Source organism: Schistocerca cancellata, chromosome 9, assembly GCF_023864275.1.
Source record: "Schistocerca cancellata isolate TAMUIC-IGC-003103 chromosome 9, iqSchCanc2.1, whole genome shotgun sequence".
NCBI lineage: Eukaryota > Metazoa > Arthropoda > Insecta > Orthoptera > Acrididae > Schistocerca > Schistocerca cancellata.
The window spans coordinates 498,425,043-498,448,044 of NC_064634.1; the positions used below are offsets into that span (position 1 = coordinate 498,425,043).

Sequence of the window (23,002 nt, forward strand, 5' to 3'; positions counted from 1 at the left end):
GGTTGGTTTTGGCTTTGTCTCTGTCTTGGCTATGATATTGTGTTGACAGTGCTGTGCTGTTCATGTTAGCTCACTCACATTCCTATTTTCTTACTCATCATTAGATCTACTCCTGCATTACTATTTTCTGATTTTGTATTTGTAACTGTGTACTCACCTGTCAGAACTTTGTTATTCCTGCCATTGTACTTCACTGATTTCCTTAGCCCACCCATTTCTCTTTTTAAATTCTCTAACATATCTGTCTGATTATGGGATGTAACCTTCCTCACTCTGACCTGTAGAATGCCAGACTGTTTTTCTTGATAATAAGATCCATGTGAATAGTTCCCACTCGGAGAACCACAATATTTCACCTTCATAATATTTTGTCCTTACCTGCCATCGGGGAAATATAATGGCTGTAGTTTGTCCTTGCTTTCAGCCTTTTGCAACACCAACAGAGTGAGATCATTGTGGCTAATTTTATAGTGCCAGATCAGTCTATCAACCAGACTTATTAAGTAATAGAACACAGTGTGTTGTCCTCAACGGCGAGTGTTCATTGGAGACGGGGGTAACATCAGGAGTGCCCCAGGAATGTGCCGTAGGACCATTGCTATTTTCTATACACATAGATGATCTGCAGGAAGGTGTCGAAGATAAGTGACTGAAAGTTGAAAAAAGACGAAAGAGTTAAAATTTCTAGTCAGGGTGATCAATGGCAGCTGGCTCAAATGTAGAAAAATGTAAGTTAATGTGGATGAGTACAAAACACAAACCTGTAATGTTTGGATGCAGCATTAGTAGTGTCCTACTTGTCACAGTCGTGTCGTTTAAAAATCTGGGTGTAACGTTGCGAAGCAATATCACATGGAAATAGCATGTGAGGACTGTGGTAGGGAAGGCGAATGACCGAATGGCACGCACACACGCTGTGAGTTTTTTGCAAGTTCTGTTTGTTTCATATTCCAAGTTTTAATAATATTGATGACTGTCTTTTATCTTATGCCACTGTTTGTGATTGTGTAATATTGTCAATTTGTCTTTTATCTTATGTCACTGTTTGTGATTGTGTAATATTGTCAATTAACCCATAAAGATGTACCTAGCCAAAGGACTGAAGTTATTGACTGCAGGTCAGACAGCAAATATACAAAATGTTGTCAAGTTAGTTTTTTTCAACAGTGCTGTAACAAGATTTATTTTGTATATGCATTTTTTAATTTCAATACATTTGACAGTAAAATTAACTTTTTCTTCTTCTAGTCACATTCAGGCATCCTAGGGGGTGGCCATTATGTGTCATATGCGTGCAATCCAAATGGACGGTGGTACTGCTACAATGACAGCAGTTGTAAGGTAAGTCACTAATATCTACTATTTAATTGGTGCAGTAAAAAGATCACATTCTTGACTTACAGAACTCAGATTAATATAATTAAAGCAGCAAGGTGCATTAAAGCTGGAATCACTGAAATATATGGGAAATAATCTTATTTATCTCTGGTAAAGAATTCATGTAGAGAATAAAAATACTTTTTTCAAGCAAGAACTCTTTTAGGCTCCTTTTAAATAGGTATTACCACCTCATTGACACACAAAATTACTTGGCAGTGAGTTGAAGATTTTTGTGCTAATGTATTTTACACCTTTCTGAATCGGTAAAATTTTTCAGGTCACAGTGTATTTCACAGTTCCTTGTTGTGTTATGATGATGGTATGACTCATTCATTTCAAATTAAGGAGGATTGTGAAGCATGAATGTCATGATTTAAAAGCAATATTGTGAGGAAGCGATTAGTATTCATATTTGCTTAAAAAGATTACAACATGGGTTTCTTAGTCACTCCACACACAATTTGGACAAAGTTTTTCTGACTTGTGGAGACTTTTTCAGACATCAGTGAATTTTCCAAGAAGATTATTCCATAACACATAAGCAAATAGAAGTAGGCAGATTTTGAGACATTTATATCTCTGGTTCTGGCAATTATCCAGATGGTAAATGTTGCTGGATATTTGGTGGGTGTTGAATTCCCAGTGAAGCCTGTTAGCTGTCTGGACACTTAAGAATTTGGAACAATGCACCCTATGTGTCTGTTGGCACTCGTGTACAATGTTTATCTTTAGTGAGCTTCTTTTTTCAGAATAGTAATCAATATAATTGGTCTTGCTGAGGTTGACCCTAGGTTGTTGGATATTTTATTGTCTATTGCAATACTTGTCATCAATGCTTGCTTTCTTTGAGGACAGTGGTCGGTCGTTAGTATATGAAGTGCGTTATAACCCAAGAACATGATAATTAATTGCTCGAACAGTACCCACTCATGAATGGTAAGTACAGGGTGACGCACGGGAGACGGACGGTTTTGAACTGCGTAGTACAGTGGTGGGAGGTGGTCATGGTGAGGATAGTTCTGATCCACATAAGACGCCATTTCATTTACTCAGTCACTATGGAGCAGTGGGACTTGGAACGTCGAGTGTTCGTCTATGACAGTTGTGTGAAAAGTTGGGAGTCTATTATTGCTATGCAGCGATTGTTTCGTGCGCGGTTTAGTGTCGGTCGACATGGAGCTGTTCCAAGCTGTAACACAATCCTCAGATGGGTGGAAAACTTCAGATCAACTGCAGACATACTGGATAAGAAGCATCCTGGCCCGAGTCGCAGAGTAAAGACACCAGAAAATGTTGAAAGGTTAAGGCAAGCGGCAGTCAGAAGCCCAGGACGGTCAGCTAGATGTCGTGCTAGTGAGTTACGAATCAATCATGAATCGGTTAGATGAATTTTGCATAAATAATCAAAATTCCATACCTACAAAATGCTCATTGTCCAACAACTTAAGGAAACTGATTTTGCTGTACGAGAAGACTTCGCTTACAGAATGCAAGTGATTTTGGGATCGAATGAAAATGAAATTTTATTGATGAACGATGAAGCTCATTTCCATTTAAACGGGACCGTGAATAAGCAAAACCTAAATTCCTGGGCTCCAGAGCATCCGCACCTTATCCACCAGCGTCCTCTACACTCAGAAAAAGTAAGTCTGGTGTGCTCTTGGCTCTATTGGCATTATTGGACCTTATTTTTTTGAAGAGAATGGGGCCACAGTTACTGTTAATTCGGTTCATCACATTTGTATGTTTGGAACATTCTTGAAACAAGAACTAAGAAGACAACGAATTCCTTTAAGACACGTTTGGTTCCAGCTGGATGGGGCAACATTGCATACCGCAAACACTTCAATGACAGTTCTTAGACGCATGTTTCCTGGCCGGATTATCTCACGTTTTGGCAATGTTCCTTGGCCTCCCAGGTCTCCCGACTTGTCAGTATGTGACTCTTTTCTGTTGGGGTACCTTAGGAACTGTGTCTATAACCACAAACCACGAAATTTGGACGAATTGAAGAATACAATCATTCAAGAATTTCCTGCCGTCCCTGCAGAGATTTTAATCCATGTGATGGAGGATTTTTAGAAGAGACTTGAGTCCTGCATTTGAAATGATGGACATCACCTTGACATTATTTTTCACAAATAACTTTAACTAAAATGGAAAATAATGATCTTTGATTTTGCGTAAATAAACATGCATTAATTTTAAAGTTGGCTGAGTATTATTTCATTAAACACCGTCTGTCTCCCATGTGTCACCCTGTACAATACAATTAACACTACACAATCGCCCGGTGGTGCCTTATGTTCCAGCCTGTATAGTAATTAGTTCCCATGAGACACAGCTGGCAGGTTGCTCACACCGCTGCTGTTGTGTTAGCATGACGGGTGGTCTCCAGTGGCCAAATTGAGCACAAACTTGACACGCCTACTATAAAGTGGCGCGCGCGTGCGCGCCTACAAACACACACACACACACACACACACACACACACACACACACACACACAACACACACAACACACACACACACACACACACATATTTGGTATTTAATAGCAAGATATGATCAGATAATAATGGGAATTTTTGTTTTTCTCAAAGAATCTTTATTTATTCATCAACAACAACTTTCTCCCCTTAAAAGTAATCACCCTCAGATATAATACCCTCGTGTCAGTGTTTTTTTCCAATCTCGGAAGCACCTCTTGAACTCTTTTCATTATAGTGTTCAGCTCATTCAGCAATTTTGTTTTTGTCTCATCAGTGGTGACAAAACGATGTCCTTTTATCGTTCTCTCCAGCCTCAGGAATAGAAAGAAGTCCGTAGGGGTCCATGTGTTGTGAATGCGATAGCTGAAGCAACATAGTGGTCTTGTTTTTTGTGAAAGAATATCATACGATTATTGAGGTGAGAGCAGGAGCATTACTGTGATGGAATTGCTATGAGTGGCTTTGCCACAGTTCTGGTCATTTGTTGTGGATTGCTTCATGCTAATGGCGCCCAACTTCCAGATAGCATTCCTTTTTGAGCGTTCAACCATGAAACGGGAATTACCAATTCACCATGGTTTCGACATTGTGCCAAATACCCATGTTTCTTCACCTGTGATGACCTCCTTTAGATGTTCTGGATCATTGTCGACATCATTCAGCAATTCTTGAGTGATGTCTGTGTGATGTCATTTATGATCAAAATTCAATAATTGCAGAACAAACTTTGCTGCTACATGTTTCATGCAAACGACGTCCAAAAAAATTGCTTGGCTGAGGCAGAGGATATGCTGACATCATCAGGAACCTCTCTGATGGTGATAAACCAGAACCATTGCTTCTTCCACATTGTAGTCAGTAACTGATGTGCTAGGGTGCCCAGGGCAGTTGTCATCTTAGTTTTCTTGACCCTCTTTGAAACATTCATACCACTTGTAAACTCTTGTCTTACTCATAGTAGATTTGCCAAAAGTGACAGCCAACATTTTGAATGCAGTGCTGCACTTTATTCTATTTTCCAACCAAAATTTACAGGAAATTCTTTGATCCAACTTTTTCGGAAGTAAAGATTCACATGTGTAACCTTTTTAACTATCAACAGGAAACTAAATATTCAAAATAGCTGAAAATGCAAAATTAAATTGGAACATGTGTACCAACAAGATATTTAAAAAAATTGAAATTCATTTGTATAAAGTCCATGAAGGTTAAAAATTCCAATTACTTTTTGATCTTACCACTACATGAGAAATAGCAGTGGACCAAAGACAGAACCTTCTGGAACTCCCTAATGAACTGTTTCCCAGTCAGACTCTACCCCTCCTACCTGCATGTTGTTACAATCTAGCACTATTTTCTGTTGTCTTCTGTAGATAGTAGTTGAACTAGGTGCCCATTTGTCCTTAGATTCCACAGTGACATACTTTCTGTATAAGTATTCTATGATTGACACAGTCAGAGGCCTTAGACAGGTCGCAAAATATGCCAACAGGCAATATCTTCTTTTAAAGGCATTCTAAAATGTTATTGGTAAATGAAAATATAGCTTCAGTTGTGGAGGTACCTCTCTGAATCCAGATTGGTTTTTACTAATTATTGCAAAGTCTTTTTGGTGATTAACTATCCAGGCATATATTAATTTTTTGAGGACTTTAGAAAATGCAGTCAAAAAGAGAGAGGATGTTTTTTGTAGAGAGACTTTAGAATAGCATACGTCATCTTGTCAGGGAAGAACCTAGTTTGAGAGGGACATTGAAGATAAGAGCTAGGTATTAAAAAAAACTGATTACAGCAGGCTTTTAGCAGTCTGCCAAATATTGTCAACACCAGTTGAATTTTCACTTCTTAAAGATATTATGGCGTTCCTTACTTCCTATACTGTTATAGGGGCTATACATATCTGCTCCAAAGAAATTGGGAAATTATCTTTCAGTATTTATGTGACCCTTTCTAAGGAGCCATTGTGTCCCATTCTCTCATCAACACATAAAAAGAGTCCATACATTTATTTTGCCATGATCTCTTGAGTATGTGCATGTTTACCTTCATTGTTGAGAACAATGTTTTGCACCAGTTTCACTCATTATCTCTTCCCATATAGTTATGATTTTGTTACTAGATTTATTAATTTTGGAGTAAAGATATGAACTTTTTGACTTCTGAAAAATTTTACTTAGAATTTTACAATACTTCTTATCGTGATTTAACTGGTTGGGGATGTCTAAATTTTTTTAGTTGATGTATACTTCTTATTTCCTTTTGCATGATATCTTAATACCAGTGGTTATCTAGGGCTTCTTGGTGAGTTTTTTGGTTTGGAGTTTGCGTATTCTTTTTTGGAAGGTATTTTCAAATATCAGTGTCTATTCAGTAATAAAAAGATGGTACTTGGAATTGGCATTATCTAAATTATGCACAGATCTCCAACCTCCTGCAGTTCATGGTCTATTGGTTAGTGTTACTGCCTCTGGATCACAGGGTTCTGGGTTCGATTCCCAGCCAGCTAGGTGGTTTTCTCTGAATGAGGACTGCATCTTTGTGTTGTCCTTGTCATTCTATCATCATTCAGGAAAATGGCGAGACTGGATAGTGGAAAAGATTGGGAATTTTACGGGCACTGATAACCATGCTGTTCAGCATCCCGTAAACCAAAATAATAATAATAATAATAATAATAATAATTCCTGTGGAGGCCCGGGAAAAGAATAAGCCTCCGGTATGTTCTGCCAGTCGTAAAAGGCGACGAAAAGAACAAACCACTAATAGGGCTAACCCCCCTTTTAGTGTGATTACTTGGTTCAGGACAGAACTAAAGAAGCCTCGGACAAGCGCCGTCATGGTCAGGGACAACGCTAGAACCCTATGCCCGCCCACAATGGTAACGACACTGCTAGCCAACTGGAAAATGATTTAAATCCAAATAGAGGTGTTTTGCAGGATATGCTTCCTGCAACCACCCTAGAAGGAAAACAAAGACAGAGGATGAGATGGTCAGATGAAGTTAATCGACACCTCATGTTCTGTTATTACCAAGCAACAAACCTAGGAACCAACACAACTGGATACAGATCACAAGTATACACAACATTTATTACCAGATACCCAGAATTAAAATTTTTAACAGAACAACGACTAGCTGATCAGATCCGCATAATAATAAAAAATAACAGGATACCCCAGTCAGAATTAGAAAACATCATACAACAAGTACAACAAATACTAGAACAAAATAATGTGCAATCAGAAGAAGAAGAAAATACAGTAACGGACTCAAACATCCCAGAGAAAACAAACAAAGAACAAAACGCGTCAATTAAACAATCAGAGGAAAACATCATCTTAAGACAGCCACCAGAACAAGCACAAATAGAACACGAAGTGACACACATGTTAGATATAGAAGAAAAATTTCAGCTGACATATGGAGAATACAAAGACACAAATACAGACATTAGACCATTCTCGCATAGACCATCAAATAATCCACAAGTAAAAAGAACAATAACAACTATCAACACAATCATACACAACAAAATAAATGAAAACACAACTATGGAAGAGTTACAACTACTGGTTTATGTAGGAGCACTCACTACACTAAATATACACACTAGGCAGAGATCAGAACCAACCAACACGCAGAAGAAACCCACAAAACCAGCATGGCAACACAGGCTACAGATCAGAATAGAAAAACTGAGAAAAGACATCAGACAGCTAACACAATTTATAAGAAATGAAATATCAGACAAAAAACGAAAAAGGTTAGGTAAAATCTCACAACAGTAACAATAGAGCAATTAGATGAAAAGAAGCAGAAATTACAAGCATTGGCCAAACATATTAGAAGATACAAAAAAAGTGAAAATAGAAGGAAACAAAACCAAACATTCAACACAAACCAAAAGAGATTTTACCAAACAATAGATAAAACACACATTGAAATAGACAATCCACCAAACATAACAGACATGGAACACTTCTGGAGCAACATATGGTCAAACTCGGTACAACATAACAGGCATGCACGGTGGATACAAGCAGAAACAGACTCATACAAGATGATACCACAAATGCCTGAAGTGATAATTTTGCAACATGAAGTCACCTGAGTAATTAATTCTACACACAATTGGAAAGCCCCTGGAAATGATAAAATAGCAAATTTCTGGCTAAAGAAGTTCACCTCAACACATTCACATCTAACTAAATTATTTAACAGTTACATTGCAGACCCATACACATTCCCTGATACACTTGCACATGGAATAACCTATCTGAAACCTAAAGATCAAGCAGACACAGCAAACCCAGCTAAATATTGCCCCATAACATGCCTACCAACAATCTACAAAATATTAACTTCAGTCATTACACAGAAATTAATGACACATACAACACATAACAAAATTATAAATGAAGAACAAAAAGGCTCCTGCAAAGGAGCATGAGGATGTAAAGAGCAACTGATAATAGATACAGAGGTGACATATAAAGCTAAAACTAAACAAAGGTCGCTACACTATGCATACATTGATTACCAAAAAGCTTTTGATAGTGTACCCCACTCATGGTTACTACAGATATTGGAAATATACAAAGTAGATCCTAAATTGATACAGTTCCTAAACATAGTAATGAAAAACTGGAAAACCACACTTAATAGCCAAACAAATTCAGATAATATCACATCACAGCCAATACAGATTAAGCGTGGAATTTACCAAGGAGACTCATTAAGTCCTTTCTGGTTCTGTCTTGCTCTGAACCCACTATCCAACATGCTAAATAATACAAATTATGGATATAATATTACTGGAACATACCCACACAAAATCACACATTTGCTATACATGGATGATCTAAAACTACTGGCAGCAACCAATCAACAACTCAACCAATTACTAAAGATAACAGAAGTATTCAGCAATGATATAAATATGGCTTTTGGAACAGACAAATGTAAGAAAAATAGCATAGTCAAGGGAAAACACACTAAACAAGAAAATTACATGTTGGATAACCACAGTGACTCCATAGAAGCGATGGAAAAAACAGATGCCTATAAATATCTAGGATACAGACAAAAAATAGGAATAGATAATACAAATATTAAAGAAGAACTAAAAGTAAAATATAGACAAAGACTAACAAAAATACTGAAAACAGAACTGACAGCAAGAAACAAGACAAAAGCTATAAATACTTATGCTATACCAATATTGACCTACTCATTTGGAGTAGTGAAATGGAGTAACACAGACCTAAAAGCACTCAATACACTTAAATGATCACAATGCCACAAATATAGAATACATCACATTCATTCAGCAACAGAAAGATTCACAGTAAGCAGAAAGGAAGGAGGAAGGGGATTCATCAACATAAAAAACCTACATTATGGACAGGTAGACAATTTAAGAAAATTCTTTCTAGAATGAGCAGAAACTAGCAAAATACACAAAGCAATCACTCATATAAATACATCGGCTACACCACTGCAATTTCATAACCACTTCTACAACCCTTTAGATCACATAACATCAACAGATACGAAGAAAGTACATTGGAAAAAGAAAACACTACATGGCAAGCACCCATATCATCTAACACAGCCACACATCGATCAAGACGCATCCAACACATGGCAAAGAAAAGGCAATATATGCAGTGAGACAGATTCATGATTGCAATACAGGATCAAACAATAAACACCAGATATTACAGCAAGCATATTATTAAAGATCCCAATACAACAACAGATAAATGCAGACTTTGCAAACAACAAATAGAAACAGTAGATCACATGACAATGTAGCAAAAATAATACATCAACTACTTGCCATAAAACATAAACTAATAAAACAACACGTTCCCACATACAAGTATGCGCCACAAAATGTACTGGAGAATGATGAATACAAATTATACTGGAACAGAACAATTATAACAGATAAAACAACACCACATAACAAACCTGACATCATACTCACCAATAAAAAGAAGAAATTAACACAACTAATCGAAATATCCATACCCAATACAACAAATATACAGAAGAAAACAGGAGAAAAAATTGAAAAATACATCCAACTGGCTGAGGAAGTCAAGGACATGTGGCATCAGGATAAAGTTGACATTATACCGATTATACTATCAACTACAGGAGTCATACCACACAATATCCACCAGTACATCAACGCCATACAGCTACATCCAAACATATATATGCAACTACAGAAATCCGTAATTATTGATATGTGTTCAATAACCCGCAAGTTCCTAAATACAATGTAACATATACCGTACAGTTAAAAGGAAGTCACGCTTGATCAAGGTCCGCGTCACTTTCCATTTTTAACCAGACCTAAGGTCTGAGAAAAATAGAAATAATAATAATAATAATTAAATTTTCTAGGTCTGGTTTGTCTCTGCAGTTTGTTAGAAAGTTTACATTGAATCTTCCAACCACTACTATATCTCTTCTGTGTTTGAATATGTATGTTAAGAGAACATCTAACTCTTCTATAAAGGGACTAAAATTCCCTGAAGATGCTCTGTATACTGTCACTACTGATGTATGAAGATTATTGAAAGACAATTCTATGGCCCATACTTCCAAATGTTGTTCTAAACAGTATTTTTGCATATCAGTTGCTCTACATGTGACATTATTATTAACATAGATGCCAACACCACCTCTTTTTTTATATTCTCTGCACAAAGATGTTGCTAAGTAATAATTATTTATCACAAGTTTTTTTATATACCAGGATTAACATGGAGCCCACTAAAGCACAGAACATGGGAACAATCTGCTTGCATCCCACATGATGTTGCAATGCTGGAGGTGTATGCATGAGGCGTGCTTGCTTGCTTGCTTGCCCCCCCCCCCCCCCCCCCCCCCCCCCCCCGTGTGTGTGTGTGTGTGTGTGTGTGTGTGTGTGTGTGTGTGTGTGTGTGTGTTTACTGACAAAAGCTATATGTGAATGTCTTTTAATTGTGCCTGTCTGCAACTTGATGTGTCATCTTTACGGTAAGTAGCGATCTGTCTTTTACTACATTGCTGTCCTTTCCTATTTTCCTACATTCAAGACATCAATTATAAATTCATTGATCATAGTGCATTAATGTTTTGGTGATAAATTGCCAGTTTTTGTTGCACTGTTTTATCTTCAAAAAGAAATTTCAATTGAAGCTCTGGGCAAATTATTTTTCACTACCCATTCCTCAGGTTGATCAGTTTCTACACACTGAAAGATGAGGAAGGAGTAGTTTTGTCTTTTTTTTCCACCACCCAATTGTCCAGTATAGTCTTGTCTGTACCCATTATTACAATTTTCTTGTGTTGTGATGCACTCTTTGTTCGAATCTAGTGTTACTAGATGATTTTAACCATCCCAGTTGAGAAAGGTTATTCATAACTTGTTCAGAAACTGGACTGCAGTTGTAAGAGAGCTGAATAACATGAAAAGGAAGGTGAGAGATACAGCTATAGTCTATCCAGTGTCTACATGAGCAACTAAAAAAGAAAACTGACAAGGGTACCACATAAAAATTGGATTTTTGTAATTTTTTGTATATCTACTGACATGAAAATCAACTTTGAAATTTCCGGTTACGTTTAACTCGCTATATGTAGGCTGAATTTTTGACAGGCAGTGTGGCTCTTTGGTAGTGTGTTCACCTACCACAGGGGCAGCCTGGCTTTGATTCCCAGATAGTGCATATTTTTAAAGTATTTTAAGATGGAAAAAATGTAATTTTAAAAGAATTTAAACAGTCTTTGTTAATGATCTTTTATAAATGATTGGTAATTAAGAATTTCTATTTGCAAAAAAATTGAAATTTTGTTTACAGTATGTAATTAGACATGAGGAGACGTGTGTTTCTCATAGTGAATGACACTTAGATATGTGTTAATTAGAATATATTTTGTGTTAGTATTTGAACTGAAGGGGGAGGGGGAAGAGACTCAAATTGAATATTACATCTCGAGTGCTACCACTTTTTTAAAAAAATTGCACATCCAGTCACTTTCTGAGTTTATGATAAGATTTATTTCGTGTACAAGTAACTAATTTCAAGCCACTGCAGGCTTGTCTTCGGGTGGAGGTGTTACAGGAACATTGTTCTTTGGGACCTGTACAGATAGAATGCTGTGGTTGTGGAGCTGTTGGAAATGACGGAATTTAGTTACTAGTAATGAAAATGTCATTATATTTTCTGTACTCGCATTACACTGCCACATGATATTCGTGGAAAGTCTGTTCTTATAATTTTTTCCGTTAGTACATATATTATGCTCCATGGAAATGCTTGTAGAACATGCATAGAACATGCACCGTTGTTTAAAAATTTCTGTTGGCCAGAAATAAAATCCAGGCCACCCACATGACAAGAGAACATTCTATAACAGCCATTCCTGGCACCAAAAAGACTTGTATAGATGTAAAGATCTAGAAATACTCAGAAAACTTCAAATTTGATTTTGTTTAGAATTTTTTTAGAGTTGCACTTCAGTGCTTTAGAAGATTGGTGTTTAATTTCTATATTTAATGCACAAAAGTGTAAATAATTACATAAATCAAAGTGCTGTGTGATCTCCATGTAAAGAGAAATTTGAGAATGAATTTAAAGTTCAGGGAGAAGAAACAAAAACTATGCAGTTTACTAATGACACAGTAATTCTGTCCTACGCGGCAAAGAACTTGAATGACGATTTGACTGGAATGGACAGTGACCGTAAAACAAGTTATTCAGTGAAACGTAATTAAAATTTAACAATAGTAACAAGTTCTAAGCAAAGAAGGGAAAGTAGAAAGGTGGAAGGAGTATATAGAGGGTCTATACAAGGGCGATGTACTTGAGGACAGTATTATGGAAATGGAAGAGGATGTAGAGGAAGATGAAATGGGAGACACGATACTGCGTGAAGAGTTTCAAAGAGCACTGAAAGACCAGAGTTGAAACAAGGCCCCGGGAGTAGACAACATTCCATTGGAACTACTGACAGCCTTGGGAGAGCCAGTCCTGACAAAACTCTACCATCTGGTGAGCAAGATGTATGAGACAGGCGAAATACCCTCAGACTTCAAGAAGAATATAATAATTCCAATCCCAAAGAAAGCAGGTGTTGACAGATGTGAAAATTACTGAACTATCAGTTCAATAGGTCACAGCTGCAAAATACTAACGCGAATTCTTTAAAGACGAATGGAAAAACTGGTAGAAGCTGACCTCGGCGAAGATCAGTTTGGATTCCGCAGAAATGTTGGAACACGTGAGGCAATACTGACCCTATGACTTATCTTAGAAGCTAGATTAAGGAAAGGCAAACCTACATTTCTGGCATTTGTAGATGTAGAGAAAGCTTTTGACAATGTTGAATGGAATACTCTCTTTCAAATTCTAAAGGTGGCAGGGGTAAAATACAGGGAGCGAAAAGCTATTTACAATTTGTACAGAAACCAGATGGCAGTTATAAGAGTCGGGGGGCATGAAAGGGAAGCAGGGGTTGGGAAGGGAGTGAGACAGGGTTGTAGCCTGTCCCTGATGTTATTCAATCTGTATATTGAGCAAGCAGTAAGGGAAACAAAAGAAAAATTCGGAGTAAGTATTAAAATCCATGGAGAAGAAATAAAAACGTTGAGGTTCGCCGATGACATTGTAATTCTGTTAGAGACAGCAAAAGACTTAGCAGAGCAGTTGAACGGAATGGACAGTGTCTTGAAAGGAGGATACAAGATGAACATCAACAAAAGCAAAACGAGGATAATGGAATGTAGTCGAATTAAGTCTGGTGATGTAGAGGGTATTAGATTAGGAAATGAGACACTTAAAGTAGTAAAGGAGTTTTGCTGTTTGGGGAGCAAAATAACTGATGATGGTCGAAGTAGAGAGGATATAAAATGTAGACTGGCAATGGCAAGAAAAGCGTTTCTGAAGAAGAGAAATTTGTTAACATCGGGTATAGATTTAAGTGTGAGGAAGTCGTTTCTGAAAGTATTTGTATGGAGTGTAGCCATGTATGGAAGTGAAACATGGACGATAAATAGTTTGGACAAGAAGAGAATAGAAGCTTTTGAAGTGTGGAGCTACAGAAGAATACTGAAAATTAGATGGGTAGATCACATAACTAATGAGGAAATATTGAATAGGATTGGGGAGAAGAGGAGTTTGTGGCACAACTTGACAAGAAGAAGAGACCGGTTGGTAGGACATGTTCTGAGGCATCAAGGGATCACAAATTTAGCATTGGAGGGCAGCGTGCAGGGTAAAAATCGTAGAGGGACACCAGGAGATGAATACACTAAGCAGATTCAGAAGGATGTAGGTTGCAGTAAGTACTGGGAGATGAAGAAACTTGCACAGGATAGAGTGGCACGGAGAGCTGCGTCAAACCAGTCTCAGGACTGAAGACAACAACAACAACAACAACAACAACAACATTAGATTGTAGATAAACTGAAACGTGATGGTGAAGGAATTAGAATAAAATGTTAGACATTGCATGTAGTTGATGAGTTTTGCTTTTTGGGCAGAAAATAAGATCACAGACACAATATTAGTCACTCTCTTAAGAGAGCACACTGACCACTTTGGAGTGCTGTAGATGACTTACCACGTCTGACAGAAGTCATCGCAAGGAAGTGTGTGTGTGTGTGTGTGTGTGTGTGTGTGTGCGTGTGTGTGAGCGCGCGCGCGCCATAAAATATTTTTGCATTTGGAGGAGAATGTTGATTGAAATTTCATGAGAAGCTCCCACTGCAAAGAAAAACACTTTTACTTTAATGATGTGTCATGTCAGTGAGTGTCTCTCTCCCCTGTTTCTCGATAATACAAAACATGCTGCTCTTCTTTGAACTCGCTCAGTGTGTTCCATCAATCCTATCTGGTAAGGATTCCAAACTGCACAGCAGCACTACAAAAGAGGACAGACAAGTGTAGTGTAGTCAGTCTCTTTAGTAGATCAGTTGCATTTTGTGTGTGTTCTGCCAATAAAATAAAGTCTTTGGTTTGCCTTCCCCCCAACATTTTGTGTGTGTTCTTCCCAATGGCAGTTGTTTGTAATTGTAATTCCTAGGTATTTACTTGAATTTGCGGCCTTTAGATTTGATTGCTTTGTTGTCCAGTCAAAGTTAAACGTATTCCTTATGGCATTCACGTGGATGACCTCACACTTTTCATTCTTTAGGGTCAGTTGCCAATTTTTGCACCATACAGATATGTTTTATAAATTGTTTTGCAGTTTGTTGTGATTTTCTGATGAGTTTACTAGACAGTAAACGAAAGCATCATCAGCAGACAACGTAAGACCGCAGTTGAGATTGTCTCCTAAATTGTTCATATAAATAAGGAACAGCAGACGGCCTATAACACTACCTTGGGGAACGCCAGAAATCACTTCTGTTTTATGTGAAGACTATTCATCAATTGCTACGAACTGTGACCTCTCTCTGAGAGGATATCATGAATCCAGTCAAATAATTGAGATGATATTCCATAATCAAGCAATTTGACTACAGGCCGCTTGTGACGTACAATGTCAAAAGCCTTCTGGAAATGTAGAAATACAGAATCAATGTGAAATCTCTTGTCGATAGCACTCAGCAATTCCGATTAAAATACACAAATATATCACAATAAAACCCACAAATTTGAGGTGGCCCTGTCAGAAGTTTTATAACATCCACACACAGATCTGAGTAACTAGGCACAAAGGATGAAGAATTAAAATGATAAAATGTCAAAACACACTGAAGTACAATGAGATTAAGTTCAGCCACGAGAGAGCAAGGAATGTTGAACATATTATGAAAGTAGGAGCAGAGGTTGAGTGACAAAGCTTACTTCATTATGATTTGTGAGGTCACAATATTGGGTGCTCACTGTACAAATGATGATCTTGGTATGTAGCAGCCAGTGGGACTACTGCAAGCTTGTGAATACAAGTCGTGCTGATGTACACAGTTGGCCTTAATACACAGCCAAAGGAAATTCACATTTTTGGGCATTTTCTACATTAACCAAGTAGAGAATATGAAAATTTCTCTGACCACCCCTCCATTTTATGATCCTTCATGTAACAGTCTTTCGATGATACTCTTTAGCTGGCAAAAATTATTCTAATTGCATAAAATAACCAATTTAGTTTTGAGTTGTTAGTTAAAGATTTACCTAGACTCAGATGATTATGAACGAGTTTGAAATTTTGTAGGCAACTCAAATCTGTGGTTGGAATTGTCAGATTAATTTTATTTTGCTCTCTTTGTGATGGCAATTGGCCTGTGCAGCAATTTTGAAAGCATTCTTGGCATTGTATGGCCTCAGAAAGAATCTTGCATTACAGTGTTCTAGAAATTTCCATGAATTTCTAGGAATGTTCTGGTATTGGAAATTGTGGGTGCTTTCGTCTACATATTTCGTTCTGTAAAGGCATTATAACCAAAGTTTGATGTGTGTGAGTCAATATTATTTTAGCAGCATATAAAAATGGATCAGTTATCAGTAAAATGGCAGACAGTCTCAAGCAAAATCACAGAAATAAGACAACACAAAAAAACAAAACAGAAAAAGAAAGAGAAAGATTACTTACTATAATTCAATGAATGCAATGCATAAGGGAAATTTGAGGTGAATAACAATATGAAAATATCGGAGAAGAAGCAAGAATTAGTGTGCTCAGATGAAAACAGAGTATCTAGTAAACAGCGGCTATTATAGAGGGAAAGAAACAGAGAAAGAATGAATGCTCTTCACAAATATTGACAAGTGGAAGTGTACGGGAATTGTGATTTAAAACTTGCAACATTCCGTTATGCTCCTATGAAAGAATACAGCCAACATTCCAGGGTCGTCTTCCAAATATTGACAAGACCTGTGGATGGCTGTGCCATAAATGAATGATTGGTTTCATAATAACAAATATAATTAAGTAAGTAAGTAATAACAAAAATAGCATTTGTTTAATAGTAAACATAAACTCTGTTTGGACGAAGCTGACAAGTGCAGCTAGTGTCTGTAAATGGTGTGACATTCAGTGGTAATAACTGGTTCTGTTCATGGAGTACAGTATGAGAGACTAAAATTTGCTGTTTGTTCATGAAAATTAGTGTGACGTTTGACAATTACCATTCAACCTGTGACATTTCAGAGGTTACATCAGTTGCACTGAAAACTACTTTAAATTCGATAATTCACCAGTTGCAGATCAAAACATTTAGTAGTTGAACCTCAAATACCATCTTACCCTTTCTATTCACGTGTGCCCTACCTGTTTCTTCCTTGTAATACAGCATATCCATGAAGGTCTGATAAATTCTTAGCATTTTCTAATGTCTCTTTTATGTTTTATGTATTTAGGAGGTGAGTGAGTCTCAAATGGACACCAGCTCAGCCTATATGTTGTTCTACGAGCGAGAGGGGTTGGACCAGCAGCAGTACATGCCTAGTGTTGTCGGCAAGGCACCCGACACACGTGATCTCGATGACGAGTTCGATTCAGATCTTAAGAAACTCTGCTGCCTCATGTGAGTCAGTGAGGTTTTGCCCTGTGACATATCTCATTGGTCTCGTGTGAATATTTATCTTCTCATAACTGTGGTAAAAGCTAAAGTATTGTAAATTATTTGTTATTTTTTGTGTGTTGTGTAAATGTATGGTGAAATGTGTCACTCGAATGCATGCAAAATGTGTTAAAAGTGAGTGCCATGCGAAGATTGCTTTTATTGTAAATTGTTGATCAGTGTGAATAAGTTGCTCTTCTGTTTTATTCAAAGTATTTATAGACTTTTGTAGTCTTAATATAAGGCAATATTTTGCCCCCTTTAAAATCAAAAGAAGTTAATGCAGAGAAGACAGATGTATCATACAAAGAAAATTCATACCTGATGACACTTTTGTGCTTTGTAATCAATGTCAATCTATCTGCTTTAAAGAATGTTTATATGTATTTTTGTACACTAATATACCCAATACCATTATGCCATATCTGTTCATAGTACTCAATCATCTCAGGTTCTCACAATTTAAGCTATGTATTTAGTTTATAGGAAAAATTAATTTTGTTTACCAGTTGTCTTCGTAACAGATGTCATCTTCAGCAATATATGATTAGTTTTTCAGTACACAGAATTGTTTTGCCTTTTGTACCATACACCTTTTGTTTTATGTGGTGTTGTACAAGAAACAGTATATGTGGCATAAGACTGATAGCCCAGTTCATTTTTATTAGATATATGTTCCTTGTGGGAGGGTACATGTGCTGACGTCCCCAATTCTACAAGTTTATATTGCTAATACCATTAGATCAGTAGAATTCATAACATTATTCCTTGAAATCCATTTGCCTGTCTATAATGTCTCTATTTTATTGTCATCAGTTCTTCAATTTTGTGCACTTTGCAGTAGAATCTAAAGAAGAAAGATGAGAAAAATCTTACATTTCTTTAAGGGGTCTATCGTGCCCAAAATATTCTGTGAAGTATGCAAGCATAATGTTATTAGTAATGTGTATAGTGTATATTTTGAACAAAACATTATTTTAATATCATTACCTGCACTGCAGTTTTTTGTCAAAGGGTGTTCTTCATTAAAGTATTCACAGTCAGTTTATTTGCATGTGATGTGGAAGAGCCATTAAGAAACCAAAGAGGAGATTATATTTTATATTTTCTTTCATGTTTTTAGTTTATTATTTCCATATATATAAGATATTTAAAATCACCATGATTGCAGTAAATTCTGTACAAAGTATGTGATTGCCCTTGTTTAAATGGGACACAGATATTTAATTTTTGTATGTTGTGTTTCCATACACACGTTTTATCAGCATACCCTGCATTTTCTTGTGTTAATATTATTTTTGTAATTTAAATTAACCTCTTTTCCTCCCTTCACATGACAGTTTAAGTAAATTATAATTTTCTGTAAGTGTGCATTGATTCTGACTTACAAAAGAACAGTACCCATGTAATCAATGCATGGTAACACTTTCCCGGCAGTTTTGTTAATTGAAACATCAAATATTACAGTTTTTCAGAATGAAGTTTGCTTAGCAATTCATTCTCCAGGAATCCAAATTTTGCCATTGGTGGATAATCATCTATTAGTAACCCCTTTCACAGGACCATCAATACAGTTAAAGTTCATAACAATGAATATGTTAATACCCTGTGCTGCATTGTGTGTTTTCTGGTGCACTTTTAATATATTTTATTATGCCTGTAGTATTGTTTTTAGTGCCATTTCCATACACATTTCATATTGTTTCTTTTTTATAGAAAAATGTCTGTAAGAACTTTTTATATGATCATTATTTACCTTTCCGCATAAAATTTAGTCCTCAGGTTCTTGCTGTTTCTTCTGTAAGACAAACAACTCATTATTACCTTTAGTCAGTAGCATTATTCTCAGCAGAATGTAGCTGTATTTTCCATTTACCATGTAGTTAAAGCAACACTAGTCAGTAAATGTTGTTATGAACATATTAAATTCACAAAAACTACATTATTTCTGTACCTTGTGATCCCTTTCAGAAGTCTGAAGAAATAAATTGTGTGTTATTCTTTTAATTATGTATGGAAAAATATTAATTTAACAATTGACATGTGCAAGTCATTTAGATGTCTCATACAAGTTTATAAATGTGTGTTGTATATAAAATTGTTACACATTTCACTGTTACGTAAATGATAATGATAAAAATAATAATAATAGTTGTAGTAGTACTGCTAATGTTCTGCCTTGATATTGCACACCTGTGTTAGATATTGATGAGAGATTATTAACACAGAAGATAAAAAGAAGATAATATGTGTGGATAAAAATACCAGGGAGCAATTCAGCCTAATTGTTGATTTTTGCAAAATATATATGAATTCCAGAGATTACACTATTGGTGAGAATTTAAAAAAAAATTTTGTTACTGTAAAGAATACGTTTATTGCATCTTTATACATAATTTGTAAATATACAGAGATATTATTGTTTTATCATGTATCAGTGTGTGAGCTTTAATAGAAAATAAAGTGTTGCCTTATTGTTTAGTGTGTAGGTGTGGCAGTATTATGCCAGCTGTGAAAATGTAAATTAGCAGATGACGAGTGAGTGTGAGTGAGTATGTCTCCCATATTCATTTTCGTGAAAAAGGTGTATTTTCGTAGTAAACTATTACAAGTATTATTAATTGAATAAATCGAATGAAAACTATATAATTTAAATGTATGTTCGATAGTTTTTAAGCTTTAATGGTGTTTATGAAAGAAGATGAATCAGACATTATTTTATCTGTTGAGATAGAAATAAAAATATGTATAGCCACTTTTTGAATAGAAATTCATTCTTTAGTATGGCTATTTTCAGTGAGCATTGTTATCTCCCCTTAGAATACATGTAATAATGATTCTGGTGTTGTATATTCTGTAGTTTTTAAAATGCTCCTTCTGAGTTGTGTTGAACCACTACAAATGGTAAGTAACTCGTGTAACAGTTAGGCTGGATAATAAAAATTTTAAGATGGGAGAAGAGCCAGTTGCTACAAAATATTTGGCTTCACTTATGTGATAAGTGGTCCACCTCCATAGCAGAGTGGTCAGCCTTACCAAATGCAATGCAGAGGACCAAGGATCAATTTCCGGTACTGCCAAGGATGTTTCTTCAGTGGGAGGACTGGAATGGGATCGCAGCCTCGTAATGCGTCGATGAACTAAGTGACTGAGCAGCAGCAGCAGCAGCAGCAGCTTCTGCCCACAAAAACTAACAATGGCCGGGAGAGTTTTGTGCTGATCCCACGCTCCCCGTACCACATCCAATTATGCCACTGGCAGAGGATGATGTGGCGGTCATTCAGTACCAATGGGCCCACATTACATTATGTGCTGAATTAGTGTGAAAATAATGCACAACCTTTTTTTTTTAAAAAAAACTTAAATCCTTGTGGGTCACACAATTATACATTTGTTAATATCTGCTACTCATGTTAATAGTTGAAATGTCATCCTGTCTTTCTCATGGCTGAAATTTTACAGACTTGAAAAATGATCTTTTAATGTTATCACACAGAGTGCCACACACTGAATTTGTTCTGAAAGTATCTGTGTAGTTTATGATCTGTGTGCATTAAACAAAACTTTGTTTCCATTTTTTAATATTGCTTTCTATATTTGATATTGGTAAGATGTTAGACATTCTGCATCAAGAAAAATTATTGATTTCCAGGACTTAATTGTATAATACTTTTCAGATTAAATATGTAATGGTTATTCTGGCTCTACAGCCCATTCTCATGAAACACTGATTTTGTGCAGTAAAACCTGCATGTTTTGTGCAGATGGATTGAAAAAGGAAGGTGTGGCCACTGGGAAGCTGCAGTATGACTAGTTTTGGTATCATCATCATCATCATCTGGTTGGTGCAGTAAAGTCATACTGGATAACTATGGCAAATAGCTGACAACTCAGCTTTTGAAGAGAGTAAGGAGCAAACAACTAAGTGGGCAACAGCATGTTGTTCTTATGAAGAACAGTAACAGTTCAATTTAACTGTCATTGGTAGGCTTGCTGGCCTAGTGTGGGTAGCCCATCATCTGCACTCATTACAGTTAGCTGATTAGACTAAATTATCCTGACTGTATGATTATTATCCTGATGTTATAAAAAATAGTCACTAGGAAAAAAGTTCAGTCATATTGCAGCTTTTGGGCACTCGTGTCTTCCTTTTTCAAATAATCAGTAAAGTTGATAGTAGCAGTTGCACAGAGGAATAAATTCCTATTCAAATAACTACTGGCAATGTTTTTATTTCTATCTGTATATGAAAATACATAGTTCACCATCCCCATCAATGTATTTACAGATGTTATCCTGTATGCTATACTCTTTAATAAAGTATATGCCAACTTCAGAAAATGAATATGACACTGGAAAAGCTTGTTACATTTTCTTCTGACTGACAATTACATTTTGTACAATGCTTAATTATTGTACAGTAGTGCAGCATTCTACCAAGATACATTCCCTTTATAACTCAAATTTGTTTGTAAAAAAAACCCTAAGTATTGACAATTAGAAATGAAATGTAGAAAATGTATGTTGCATTCCATATGCACATGTAAGTATTTTAAAGTGTATTTTATACAGTTTGAGTTATCATTCATTAAGATATTACTTTCAAATCTGTGACTGTGCTTGGATATATCCTTAATATTTTGTATCAAGAAATGTTTTTAAATGTGCAGGGACGGAATTGTTTCAAACTTAAAACTAAGATATATTGTGATATCAACTAGAAACCTTAATTCGTGTTTAGCATCTCCTAGTCTTATGCTATAATATTTTCTGGAACCTGTCAATATAGGGAATATATTCATCTATTGGATTACAGGCATGATATATTATTCAATGATTTTATGGCTTTAGTAGAAAGATTATATCATTTTGAAATTGTTAAATCTACTGCAGTCAAAGAATGATAATCCAGAAATGGAAATGGTCATACCTGTATATACTATATTACTTCCTGTGTTACTTGTTATCAGATTTATGTATACCTGTTGATTGAATAGAATGCATAGTAAACAGGAAATGATTTGTGCCATTGTCAGGGAGGAGTAGCTATGCACCTCCCTTTCATTACAGTATTCCTGAAAATATTCAGTTAATAAAAGATGAAATAAAATTGAATCTGGACTAATTTCTGAAATGCCATCCTCCTAGCTTGAGGGAAACATTCCACGTGGGAAAAATATATCTAAAAACAAAGATGATGAGACTTACCAAACAAAAGCGCTGGCAGGTCGATAGACACACAAACAAACACAAACATACACACAAAATTCAAGCTTTCACAACAAATGGTTGCTTCGTCAGGAAAGAGGGAAGGAGTGGGAAAGACGAAAGGATGTGGGTTTTAAAGGAGAGGGTGCGCGCGCGCACACATCCACATATACACAGACACAAGCAGACATTTCTGCTTGTGTCTGTGTATATGCGGATGGATGTGTGTGTGTGTGTGTGTGTGTGCGTGCGAGTGTATACCTGTCCTTTTTTCCCCTTAAGGTAAGTCTTTCCGCTCCCGGGATTGGAATGACTCCTTACCCTCTCCTTTAAAACCCACATCCTTTCGTCTTT

General features: G+C 36.3%; 1 protein-coding gene across 1 annotated transcript in view; it reads left to right on the forward strand.

The window, feature by feature from the left end:
* LOC126100361 (ubiquitin carboxyl-terminal hydrolase 32) overlaps positions 1-22,538 on the forward strand; it is a 228,826-nt gene extending 206,288 nt beyond the window's left edge. The window contains exons 29-30 of the mRNA XM_049910971.1: positions 1,249-1,341; positions 17,238-22,538. Coding sequence (XP_049766928.1) covers positions 1,249-1,341; positions 17,238-17,408 — 264 coding nt within the window. The 3' untranslated portion in view covers positions 17,409-22,538. The remainder of the gene's footprint in view (positions 1-1,248; positions 1,342-17,237) is intronic.
* The last annotated feature ends 464 nt before the right edge of the window (positions 22,539-23,002 follow it).